The sequence below is a fragment of the Sycon ciliatum genome, chromosome 7 (genome assembly GCF_964019385.1).
Source record: "Sycon ciliatum chromosome 7, ocSycCili1.1, whole genome shotgun sequence".
NCBI lineage: Eukaryota > Metazoa > Porifera > Calcarea > Leucosolenida > Sycettidae > Sycon > Sycon ciliatum.
Window position 1 is genome coordinate 15,065,747 of NC_088649.1, and position 13,500 is coordinate 15,079,246.

A 13,500-nucleotide genomic window follows, 5' to 3' on the forward strand; every position below is an offset into this window, starting at 1 on the left:
CCAGTTAATTTCACTGGCTATATCACCTTGCTGTGAGTAAGACCGCTTCAAATGTGCTTGGATCTGTTGCAAAAGGAGGATCCACGAGCGGGATTCGAACCCAGCAGCCCTGTCTTTCCGGGACAGTGCCCTACCGATTAGGCTACTGGGGATCACACACACTCATGGGTCCTTCTTGCTACATATCCGTACAAAAACTGGATGCATGTGGATCCAGTTTTTGAATTTTTGAAATAGTTGCTATGCTGTGACGTAGCACTTTCAAGCCCTATACGGAAGCTTTACTCTGTCTATGGTTCTCTGAAGGAAATTTAAAACCAACATCTTCATCTGCCTGTTGGGTATACCCAAGTAAAATAACGAGAGAGCTTGGAAGCTCAGGGCCCTACGCTATGCTTTTTTGCCTTGATGACCAAGACAAAAAAAAAGCATAGGGATGTTATATATTCTTTAAAAAATTCCTTTTTTTTAAGACATAACCTGGGATTCGAACCCGCACTATCGCGCGCCCTGCATGCATCCCCCGATACACTTCGCATACATACTAATTCTTCCAAGTTGTTTCACATTGTGATCTTGCATTTGAAAGCCCTATTTGAATATGCATTGTGGCCAGCCGTCTTTGATGGCACGGTACGGTAGGGGATAGGTACGGGACAGGTACGATCGAGGGTAATACGACACCGTCCCCCGTACCGTACCGTGCCATCAAACACAGCTGGCCACATACAGCTGCCCGCAATATTCAAATAGGGCTTTCACACGCAAGATAATAATGTAAAGCAACTTGGAAGAATGGGTATGAATGCGAAGTGTATGGGGGAATGCATGTAGGGCGATAGTGCGCGTTCGAATCCCAGGATATGCCTGAAAAAAAGGAGAATTGAAAAATTGATAACACCCTATGCTTTTTTGCCGTCAGATACGGATAGCGCCAGGCGTGACACAAACAAACAAACAAACAAACACACAAACACACAAATACCAAACGAGAGAGCTTGGAAGCTCAGGGCCCTGCGCTATGCTTTGTTGCCTAGCTCATCGTGTATGTTGTTAGAACTGATGGAAATGCTTTTTCCTTTGATTAGCTACATCATTGTATTGCAAAAACGTTTCACTGAGATACTGAAGTCACGTCTTCTGCATAGCTATGGGACCGGCGCTGACTCTGCCGATCACGGGCGTTCTGGAGTCAACGGGATGTCTGTCCTGACGTTTCCTGGGACCGGCGCTGACTCTGCCGATCACGGGCGTTCTTCTTCTTCTTATTATTATACTGACGGCAACTAACATCCATTCTGATTGCATTTACTCGTCTCCCTACTTCGTATTTCTTTCCAGAAAATCTCCCCATACAGCAGGGAGTCGTTTACAGAATATGACACCCTGCTATACATCTACATGACTGTATATACGTTATAATTATTATGCTATCGGCCTATATGCGATTCCCGGGCTGGTCGACAGGCGGCCCAGCCAGCCAGCTAGTGGGATCTCGGCCTCGCACACAAATCCACACAAAATGTTACTGCACTGAATGCATTCCCCCGATACACTTCGCATATATACTCATTCTGTTGATGGTACCGTACTCTTGATGGTACGGGACAGGTAAGGGATAGCGCCAGGCATGTCGATGGCACAAACAAACAAAAATATTGTGGCCAGCTGTCTTTGCTGGTACGGTACAGTACGGGACAGATACGGGATAGCGCCAGGCGTGACACAAACAAACAAACAAACAAACAAACAAACAAACAAACAAACACCAAATTAAAGCTGTGTGGACCCTGGCTAGCGCCAGACGTTACTGAAGTAACGTCTTCTGCATAGCTACGGGAATTAAAGCTGTGTGGACCCTGGCTAGCGCCAGACTTTACTGAAGTAACGTCTTCTGCATAGCTACGGGAATAAAAACTACTACTACTACTACTATCTGTACGAGCTGAGATGCCGTGACTTCACAGGTGTCAATGGCCAGTCTGTGGGCAGTAAGTGCGAGCTCCAACGCTAGAAGAAGACACTTCCGACAAGTATCACAATAATAACTATTATGTTCTACAAATTTCACGATGCTTTCACTGCACACAAGGAGAGAGTGACAATTTCAACATTGAACACAGAGGACCTCGACCCGCACCCAATGGGCTATTACGTTCTCTTGATTTCGTTCGATCAGAATTGATTGTGTTCCCCTGGCCGTGGACTACTGTGTACGCGTTGAATTGGCAGTTCAATAGGTGATACCCATGAGCCTTCACAGCACAAACTGAGCCAGCAGAAGGCAAACAAATACATGCAAGTTTCCACAAATAATTCATTTATGTATGGTTCAAGAAAATTAAGCGTTCGGAGCCTAGTCCTACCAGCTCCACCTCTCCCGAGGCTCTGTCGCTCCACTTCATCACCAGAATGCGCTCAGGGGAATATTCCATGTACAGCAAGCCCTTGCGTTTGTCTGGTTGGACGGTCGTATTGCGCAGGGTCATGCGACCAGCCTTGAACTGGATGAGCTTGCTGCTCTCGGCAGAGGAACCGAACAGAGCCATTCTTGAAGCGAGTGCTCGGGTATACAGACGCAAGGTAAAATCTCCTGAAAGGCAACTTGGAATGAAATAGGGCAGAGAATGAACACACGGCACCTTGCTTCTTCGTCTACTTTTGCTCTCTGATTTTTTTTGGAAATTTTAGGATTTGATTTTGAATCTTTCACTCAGCACTGAATTCATGGACGACGTCACAAAAACATCTTTTTCTGAATAGAAACAAAAAAAAGACAAAGAGTACATTGCAGGGCTAGGGATCGGGAAACAGCTTTGAGAATAGACCCTTTGCGCAATAAGCGAGAGGGGTCGAGACGGGGCATGCTGTGCACGCGCTGCACACTTGGCATGCAACCAGCATGCATGGTTTTGCTGCAGGACGTGATCAAGTTTCCTGTGACAGGCTGTGTTTTCACGGTCCCGACGCGATGTTCATGTATGTACTCCCCAGCCTTTTTCATTTTCAAGTTTTTCTAGTTCTGAAGGAAGAAGTCCCGAAATGCTTTCCAAGGACCCCTGTTGGGTTCTTGTTTGCAGCAACCGTCATCCCTAACGTTAGTCTAAGGAACCCACTTGTCTTTCCATGCGTTCCCTGGTGATGCTGGCATTCCACACTCTGGAATCCTGGCTATCTGGCGAGAAGAGGGCCGGGTACTGAGGGCCGCAGTGCTGCGATATCGTTTACAGTGTTGTGCTCGGAACACTTTGTCCATGACGACTTTCATCCTTGCTTTTGCGAAGATATGGAACGCCCTGCCAAGAGACTCTGGAGCTTGAGAAAAAGGCATGACCCATCCCTGTCTTCGCTATTGGAAGATCGACTGCTTGCTGGCGCTGCTCGAGCTGCTGTTGTTGAAGTGGAGAGAGACGCGGCCTCATCGCTCAGGTGTGCGGAGAAAGTCATCTGAGTTCGAGCTGTGGCTGTGTGCACGATATGACAGACTTTCACATTATGCACATAGCCACCAAAGTAAAACTCGTGGACACTATCCACGGGCTTGTTCACTAGTACTACTCCATCAGCTCCCTCTTCACTGTCGTCGGCGACTTGCCCCTGCGTTGGAGACGAGCAAGCATGGTGTGGCACTCACTCTGGGAAACAGAGGTTCATCACTCATCCACTGGGACGCATGAAATGTTGGGCATGATGAAGGTACACTCGAGGAAGTGGTGCCCTTCTTAGTTCTAGGAGCATCAGGGTTCTGCATAGAGAAGTGTTCTCTACATCGACAGAGGAGAGAAGGTAGAGAAAATAAAAATAAATTTCAATCTACAGTAATCCGAAATATCCACTGAACGCGGAAAACTTACCGCTCCAACAACTCCTTCTTTTTCCAGACAGATACGCACCCTCATTCAGCAGAAAACTGTTCAGTTCCTTACACAACCGATCTTCATTTGACAGTTCGTCCACGGGTTCCACAGCCATCGATGGCAAACCACTCGACACTCTCTCCTCCATCTCCAAAATGGAAAAATACAGTGTTCCACCATGCTCAACAACTGATACTCTGCACAAAAATCGAAGAGGATGCCCCGTCTCGGATCACGTGACCGTTATTGTGCAAAGGGTCTATTCAAAATTCCGATGAATGGTTCATGGTTGAAGCAACAAAAAGTACACTTGAAATAATGCCCATGTTCTGCATGTGAAATCGCTGCATTCGTTCCGTCAACAAGACTAAGACCAAAAGACCAACAGCAACAACGAGAACAACAATAAAGAGACCAACATGATCAGGCGCGTGCCACGTATAGGTTCCTGGGTACCCGGAACCCCCCTTTTTTTCGCTCAAAATGCATGATTTTGCTTCATTTTTTGAACATTTTCCCGGGGGAGGTCCCCCGGAAACCCCCCTTGAAGGGCACCGGCGCACGCGCCTGATCATCAACAACAACAACAACAACGACGACAACGCGCTAACGACATCGGCGACAATGACAACAACAACAACAACAACACATGTTTTTTTGTTGTTTCAGTGACGTGTGGTAAAACTTTTTTAGCTCTGAAAAAATCTCCTGGTTGGGCGTTTAGCCCCATGCACCGATGCCCGGGTCGTTCCGGGGTCATGGAGGCCACTGATATATCTCGGGAACCAGCTGAAGTCGACCCATGGCGGCCCGAAAGTAAGCGCCAGGGACCTGATGGCCCGAACTGTGATATTTCCAGGTCCAAAGGATTTGAAACTCGCCGAGTACGTGAGCTGCCTCGACTCTGAGCAACACGGAATAGGAGCCGAGCTCATCCTATCTATCTGAGGTCAGTTCAGTAGGCCAATGCAGATTAACGTTCGCAGATACTCCAGCTTGCCCAGTTAGTCGTGAAGAATGGCTTTCATATCAATGGACAACATATCCTTCCAAAATCCTTGACAGAAAATCGCTGTGCTCATGTTCACGGTTGCAATTCACGATGTTCCTGTGTGGGTGTCGGATGGCGGCCGCACAGTTGCGCTTCAGGCTCCATACGGTACCGTGCAGGGCGCCATCCGCCACGGTAAACTTAAGGTACGGGACAACGTTGTTATTGCAACCGGAGTCCGTTTTGCAACCTTCGTACTTGGGTCGAATAGGGCTTGAAAGTGATGACGTCAAAACGGCCAGGGAGTAGTAAGTTGACATCAGATTTCTATTTTTGGATCCACTAAGGTGTGACTTTGCTATTGCCTAAGTATGTGGGTGCATAGCAACCCACTCATGTCGCATGCAGGTGTGACTTTTATTTCGCCACCAGTTGTAACCACGCCCCCAGTAGCCAAATCAGTCAGTTTCACTGGTTACATCACCTTGCTGAGAGTAAGACGGCTTGAAATGTGCTTGGATCCATACAAAAACTGGATCCAAGTGGATCCAATTTTTGAATTTTTGAAATTGTTGCTATGCTGTGACGTAGCACTTTCAAGCCCTATAAAGCCGTGCCTTTGTATCGGAAATCCAGAGACGGGAAAGGCACTTTCCGCTTACACTATAGTGACCAAAAGCCCACATGTCGGATTTGCAGCAAGACAGAGCACCTCGCCAAGGACTGCCCTGAGGCCCGCGGTACCACTGCCAAACCCGATAGTACACAGCAGCCACGTCATTCAACGGCACCTACATGCACAGACATTGAACGCACACGTCGACTCCTATCTGATGTGGTCGCAAACCCAGCCCAGACAGCGCAGCAAAGTAAAGCCGATCACAACGCCCAACATCCAGGTCTAAGCAGGCTGGTCTCCCAGCCGCAGCTGACATGAGCAACTCCAGCTCCTCTGAGTCTGGAGAGCTGCCCTTTCCTGCTGATGCTGAATCATTAGTCGACAATGAAAGCTTATCCAAGCCGGCGGAGATCCAGCAGCCATCAAACTTGCCCTGCGACTCCGACAGGGAGGCCAAGAAGGCAGACAGCGATGCATGTACAGCCCTAGGCCCACAGCTGGGAGGCCATAGCGACGATGATCCTGATTCTGGCGGGTGGGAAGTCAACCGGTCCTTGGAGTAAACACCCTCATGGCTTTGCATGGAAACAGGAGTTTACCCGTTCTGTAAACAATGCTATCGCAGTCCTGACTAGATCCAGAGTTTCCAAAGAGAACAGCCTCAGATATAGCTTGTCGAATGGGTCCCTGAAGGAGAAGGAATGGTGGACGAAGCTAAAGTGCGCTTGCGGCGAGGAACGGGACACTGACATCCCCCTGCTCAGCGTTGATAGTGAAGGTTGCGAGAGGGCCACAAGCTATGGGAAATCGAAGGCTTTCGCACGTTTCTTTCCCAACAAATGCATGCAGTGTTCAAGGCCGCGACCTTACTACGATGGACTTACTGGACACCGCATTCGCGGGCGCACCTGCACTAACGACAGTCCACTTTCATCCCGATGCAGTCCACCAGCTTTTAGCTCGTCTGGATGCCTCGACTTGAAGGCGACTGGACCCGACGGTATTTACGCTCGTTTCTTGAAGGAATGCACCAGAAAACTTGCCAAGCCACTGTGTCAGCTCTTTGCTTCCAGCACGGAGTCCAGCCACAAATGTGGAAGACTGCCAGCGTGGTTCCAATCCACAAGCGATCTTCACGATCCGCCTTGACGAATTATCGCCCAGTTTCACTGCTGAGCATAATCTCTAAGATCATGGAGAGCATTGTCAATCGTCAACTCATGAATCACCTTGAGCGTTACAAGCTCCTGATACCCCACCAGTTCGGGTTTGTCGCGGTCTCGGGACCTCAGATGCGCTACAGGCTCTACACCATGCCTGGATCGCAGGCGCCGGCCGAGGCGGTGCAGCACGTATTCTAGCCGTGGATATTACCGGAGCATTTGAACGTGTGTCCCATGCTGGCCTCCTCCACAAAGTTCGCCATCTTGGCATTGGCAGCCCCTTGCATACCTGGCTTTCTCCCTACCTAGGTGGATGGTCCATTCAATGCTTGATGTGCGGCCAAACTTCATCGCTGTACACCATGTCAGCAGGAGTTCCCCAAGGGAGCATACTCGGCCCTACACTCTTCCTGATTTACGTGAACGACGCCTCAGAGGCCCTCTCACCCAGAGCCCACCTGGAGGCGTACGCCGACGATACTACCTTGTACAGCCTGATGTACCTCGACACATCCCCAGCCGACGCAGCATTGAGCCTCCAGACTTCTGTTGATCGCTTGCATCAGTGGGGCCGTAGATGGCGCATCTCCTTCGAACCGTTGAAGTCCCAAGCCATAACCGCCACTCTCCGCAGAACCCCCATCAATTTATTTGCCTCGCATTCAGTCTCTCTGATTGTCTTCGGCGGCACTCCTGTCCTTGAGGAGAAGGCTCTCTCTTTACTTGGAGTGACCTTTGATTTGAACCTGTCATTCAACACTAATCTCCGGAAGGTTGCCGCTCGAGCCAGACAACGCCTAGCCTGGGCTTCCTGCACTGTGCAGCGCACGTGCACATTCTCTCCCCAGCCGGCCGCACCACAGTCCACAGTACACAAAGGCATTTGTTTGACCGGTTATCATCGCGGCCCCCCTCATCTGGATAGGTGCTTTGCCCAGCTACCTGCAACGCCTGGATCATATCCAACGCTGTGCTCTGCGAATCATCGGTCCAGGTGCACTATTAGCTAGCCTGGCCATCCGCCGTATACTGCTGCCTTGCTTGCCTGCCTATACAAGCTGCATTACCTGCCTGGCCCTCCGCAGCTGCTCTCTGTATTGCCACCGCGCCATTTCCCCTCATCCAGCGGCCCCAGAACCCGCAGCGAACATGGTAGTGTCATTGTCCTTAACCACCAGCTTCAACACCAGCTGCTTGCATCTGTCCCGCTGGCATTGAAGCGCTCGTTTCCACACTGCAGTCATGATTAGTGACTGGAACTCCCTCCCCGCCGCTCTTCTGTCCCAGCCTCCCCACAACAAGGAGATGCAAGCATTCAAAACAAACGTTTAGGCCAAGTAAAAAAAAAAGCTAGATGATCGTCCCCGTCCGCCCCAGTTTTTGTCAGCGCCCCAAGAAATATTTTATTTTTTAAATCGTGAGTTTTTGCCGAAATCGTTGGTTTTTTACCGATCGCGGATGCAGGAAACATGTGCACGCTTTGTTTAATACTTTCTTTACTATATGGACCACATACTACTAGTATTATCACAACGTCAGTATCGATCTGCTGAAGAAAGAAAAAGAAAAAAAGAAAAAAAAAGAAAAAAAGAGAAAAAAAACCTTGATGTTGTTGTGTACACTGTGTGCATGAGAGGGTAAAAAGTAAAAAAATAAAAATAAAATCCTCCCGCCCTCCCCGATTTTTCCAAAAAAAAGGACGATCATCTAGTAATTTTTTTTACTCGGCCTTATCGCTTCTTCTTGTGTGCTCCAGACGGCAGTCGTGAGTCAGTCAAGTGTCAGGCAGTCGGCAGGAAGCGCGAGCAGCCACCTAAATGTGACCTTTTTCTGGTTTTATACGAGGGGTGCTGTAGCAATGATGTGCTACAATAGTCTTGACAGCTTGCCTTGAGCCAGTCAGAATAGGAATGGAACATACTGACAGGGGATTTCCTAAACTGGCCCGTAGTACGAGCTGCAGGTAACGAGGCAGCCTCCCAAAGGCAAAGTACGTGTACCCTCGATATGTGAACCAGGGTGTCGTCAAATCCGACTCCCTGATATGATCAGACGTAGACGTAGACCCCTACGTGAACCCTGGTAACCCTTTTTGGGATTCATTGTATTGTTGTCGCTGCGCCCTCCAAGGAGACCCCTCACGGATCCCCGCAATCTATCATAGCTATCTCGCGCTCTAGCTCTGCGGCCTCTGCATCTGCCCGCCCATGCGCATATGGCGCCCAATCCAGCTGAATGGAAGCCTCAACAGGCTGAAGCCAAGGAGGGGCGTGTGTAGGGTGGGGGACCTGGTTGGGGGCACCTGTTTCGTAAAGTTGTACCGCTAAGTCCGCTTTTCATTCTCAGGTGTTCCTTTTTGATGGGGCGTACCTATTCCCTCCTTCCCGACACCCTAAAAAAAAATAGGTAGATTCTTCTTCTGTATGTCCAACCTAAGATTTTGTAAGAGATAAAGAAGATAATAAAAAAGTGCAAACAGCCGATAAATTCCCTGCATGTCTGCCTGCACCTGCCCCGAATGCAAGGTTTTCCACCGCGGTGTGTTGCCTTTGACTGAGTAGCTAGGGCTGTAGGTTTTGTCAGGCATCTCGACGTGACGTGCCCGCCGCCTGCTGACGTGCCCGCCGCCTGCTAATTAACGTCCTGACTGTGCATGTGGATACTGGCTGGAGACTTCCTCCGCAGGACTCGGTGAACGAACAATGTAAGTCATCAACGGCTCCAACCTATCTGTCGGGAGCCGGCTGCCTTTTTGCGGAAGCATGGGAAGCCGAATTAGTTTCTGGTGCACACTGTCCCCCAATGGCAATGTGTAGCCGGTCTTCACTGGCGCGAGGTCGTTTATTGAAAGTGGGAATCAAAGCAGGCACAAGTGTTAACAAGCCGTAATAATAAGGGCGCGTTCAGACTACCGTGAACCCCGTCAAACCGTGAATGCCGATAAACCGTGAAGGACATTCACACTACCGATAACAAACTAACGTTACCGTGAAGTTTTCAGCTCTCACCGCGGCACTGACAAGGGATTTTCCCTTTTTTTCGCAGCGCGCATGCAGCCTGAGCACTTTTTTACTGCCGGTAAAAGTTTACTGCCGCAGCAGCCGCGGCAGTAAAACTTTCCCACCGGTAACGTGCCAGTAACGTCACGATCAAATCACCTTGGCGACTTTCCCAATCGGTCACTTTTTATCGGTAGTCTGAACGCGCCCTAACCGTGTACCCCTCATTGCCGGGGCTATTGGTGAACAGAGGATGAAAGCACAGGTGAAATAATGTTCCGCCTTCCATTTAATGTGTGAGCACAAGATGGCTATGCAGAGCTTCAGTCATCCAGGATATTCATTTATCCAGCAGCGTCCGGTCCCGAGGGTGCCGGAAAACTGATACACAACCATGGTAACTGCACGTGACGGTGGGAGAAATTTGAAAATGCCAACGCACATACAAGTAGGCTTATAGGCTGTCATCACACAACAGCACAAAGCGCTGCATCACGTCCACGTAAGGAGTTTTTGATCGGTTGCCATGATGATCCATGTTCGGGGTGAAATGGGGAGCAGAGGAAGCGAGAAACGTAGACATGGCAGGAAGAAAGGGGGGGGGGGTACAACTTTTCGGATGAGCCCCTCAATCATTTTTGTTATATTTTCCAAGCGACCTTGTACGTGCGTTTGAATTACCAAATTTCTCCAGAAACGTGATCGTGTGTACGGGTCAAGAACTGTGCCTGTGTGACGCATGGTCGTGGATTTTTCACTGTGGACGTGTGTCGTATAGAGCACGCAGAGTTTGCCGCAGAGCAGTGTGAGGGCACGTGCTGGTCACCGACCTTGTAATGTAACACCCGGCCAAGTGCCCGAGGCAAAACTTCCCAGATGACTCACGGTGCGTGCGCCGTACGGTATGACTCATGATTTCCAGAAAAGATGAGGTCAACAAAGAATTCCGCCGCTAGCCATATCATCTCGAGTTGCACACTCAGGTCGGCTGAGGGCAAAAAGCCTCACCATCACTATGCAATTTTTTGTCTTTGCCTATGAGCTGTGATCATTGTAAAAAAAACAAAAAAACAAAAAAAACATTCTTGTTTATCTACTCACTGCTAGTACTCTACTGCCGTACATGCAAACATTTCGATTGGCGCGGCAAAACTTAAGCGAAAACACTCCTTTCGCTAAAATATCACTGGCGTTAAAATTAGCGGTTTTACAGCAGGTTCATGCCGGTAAGGGCCTGGTCAGACTGCGGCAAATTTTCGGTGCCTGACGAAAAAAGAATATCGTTCAGGATTAGAATTTGCTACCACACTACACATGCATGGAGAATGAAAATTCAAAATTCATTTCGAGCGTCGAGTGGTGATCTCCACGAAAAACGTCAAATTCCTTCACCTCGGTGATCGCCAACACCTTCCAGGGCCGGAGGCTGCATCCGCGGAGCGGTGTGGCCGGAGGGCCATCTTTAAGGGGGTCCGGGGATCCTCCCCCAGAATTTTTTTGGAATTTAGATGGCAAATCCTGCACTCTGGGCGACTCCCTGTACAAAATCATACATCGAAACTTTTTCTCCCCGGTTTTGGACGTTCCACGTGGCCCGACTTTTTGGGAAGTTGATACGGCCATGGCCGAACTGGCCGTACCAAAGGCACCGGTCCTGCCTTCAGTGCAATCCTTGCAACCATCCTTATGACTGTTGTGTTGTTGTCCATGGTCAAATTAGCTCCTCGATATGCAGATGAAAAAATCAGTGGACATCAGCCTCAATGGCGTATCAGCGTCAAACTCCTGTTTGGGGCGGAAAGCGTGGTCCGTTCTTGCTTTTTTTTGGAGTGTCAACCCTCGATTTCACCACTCTGGCGTCAAGTTTCTATGGAGATTCGGATTATAATCTCAGGCTTATTTAGTTTTTGCCGCAGTCTGACCAGGCCCTTAGTTAAAGGTATAGTGTGGGTCAGCCTGCACAGCTGGATACCACCAATCTGTATTGCACTAGTGGTGTTACGCTTTGTGCTGTGTCCTGTGCAGTGTGCAGTGGGAGAAGATGATGACGGCCACTCAGATACTATCGGCCGTGGTGCTCCTGCTGGTGCAGTTTGTGCATGCGAATGAAATGCGTAAGTCTGCAAATAGCGCAATCATCACGACTCTCTGGCCATTCTTGCAGGAATAGTGAGGTCCTATGTCAGATCTCTGTCCCTTCCCCATTGAAGCGTGCTTGAATCATGCCCGTACTCATTAGTCATTACGTCGCTAAAATGATGTAATCCTGGAATTTCACCTTGACATCAACCCATCTGCACCGTCTGGGCTTCATACTCTTGCTATAACCGACTTCTACCAGCCTTAAACCTGGTAGAGCCAATAGAGAAAAGTGCCGATAGAATCTACCCTTTTGAGTGTGATTCAGAGCGCCCGGCCTAGATGTGTATGAGTGTATGGGGGATGGGGGTACGAATGGGTAGCAAAAAAAACTGGCCTTGCCCCCAGCGTTGTTCTGTGCATCACCTAAGTAAAGAGAAAAAGGAGCAATAGGTTATAACTTATTGGATATGACCAGCCGTTCACTAGGCCTTTGCGGATAATGCCGGCAGAAAAATTGGCAGAATCCGGTACTTTTTCAGGCAAGTTTCATGCATGTTTGGTATGTGGATAAAGAAATGGAGCAGAATTCGAGGAATTGCCCGCCATAAGGTTTGTATGGTTCTGCCAATTTCACTGCTTTTCGAGCTGAATCTGCCACCTTTTCGAGCATTATCCGCCGGTGCCTACTGGTCACCAAGGTAACGCGGCAGTATACAGTCAGATAGCACCAAATTTTTGAATTATTTTCACGTTGTCTCCACTGTCTTATATTGCATGAATAAAGTATACATAAATGTCGATTCAGCTTGTCTTATTCAAGTTATTGATTGCGGTTAACCCTTATTTTAGTTCCCCCTTTTTTTAGTTCCGTTTTTAGGTCGTATTAAAATGGTGGACTTATATTCGGAAAAATACGGCGCTTTTAAAATGTGTTAAAAAATACTATTAGCTCAGCATCCGAGTTGTGTGTTGTATCCATTTCAGATAATTCAACGTGCCAGGCGACCAATGGAAAGCGACTGCAGTGGATTGCTCCCGCCGATGGCCAGCATAACTTAGCCAGTGCCACTGAGGTGTGCGGCCGCATGGGATACGTTCTGTTCGACTTCAGCGTCTTCACCGATCTCCGATTCGGACTGCGAAGGTGCGTCGAAAGCATGCTGAAGGACATGGCTGGCGACCTGCATGAGGACCCGGTTGACGTGTGGACGTCGTTCGTCCACAGGGGACGGCGTGTCGTTTATCGGCAAGGTCTCCAGACCGAGTCTGTCCGCTTTGACGCCAGCGGTTCCAGCGATGCACATGTCGTCTGCGTCAGTAAGTGCCGTGCTCAATGTCAAAATCGTGTACTGTAAAGTGAGAAACTTTTGCTGGAGATTTTAAAAATATCGCTGTTTTCGCACCCATCTCACATTCGCGGACATATAATATGTAAAAAAAACTTTTTTGACGGGCAAACAAAGTGCAATTCACTCTGTTACAATGAAATGTTGCCAAGTAAAACACAACACGAAAAGGTTATAAGTCTCCGCAAACTGCTCTGCACATTTATAGTAGACAGTACAAAAGCCAACTGAAGTGATCGATTTGCGAAAGTTTCTTATCGCGAACCAGTGCAATTCTTGAAAACAATGAATTTGCGCTCCGCCGAAGTTTGTCGCTATACGATGTTCATCCTGCGAGTGAAGCGACCATTCCAATTGAATGTGTTAGGAAATGGGTTCTTCATAGCAGGCGCGTACACCGCTGTTGGAGGTGGTCTGGCAGGAGGAGGGGTTGGGGTGGGGTG

At 48.9% G+C, this 13,500-nt stretch overlaps 2 protein-coding genes across 2 annotated transcripts in view; one reads left to right on the top strand and one right to left on the bottom strand.

Moving 5' to 3' along the window:
* Positions 1 to 2,695, bottom strand: part of LOC135821083 (proteasomal ubiquitin receptor ADRM1-like) — a gene marked incomplete in the record, with an annotated part of 19,376 nt that extends 16,681 nt beyond the window's left edge. Inside the window, 1 exon segment of the mRNA XM_065334149.1 lies at positions 2,367 to 2,695. Coding sequence (XP_065190221.1) covers positions 2,367 to 2,549 — 183 coding nt within the window.
* Positions 2,696 to 9,099: 6,404 nt separating this feature from the next.
* LOC135821934 (uncharacterized) overlaps positions 9,100 to 13,500 on the top strand; it is a 19,736-nt gene continuing 15,335 nt past the window's right edge. The window contains exons 1-3 of the mRNA XM_065334904.1: positions 9,100 to 9,334; positions 11,655 to 11,743; positions 12,696 to 13,028. Of these exons, the coding sequence (XP_065190976.1) occupies positions 11,671 to 11,743; positions 12,696 to 13,028 (406 nt within the window). The 5' untranslated portion in view covers positions 9,100 to 9,334; positions 11,655 to 11,670. The remainder of the gene's footprint in view (positions 9,335 to 11,654; positions 11,744 to 12,695; positions 13,029 to 13,500) is intronic.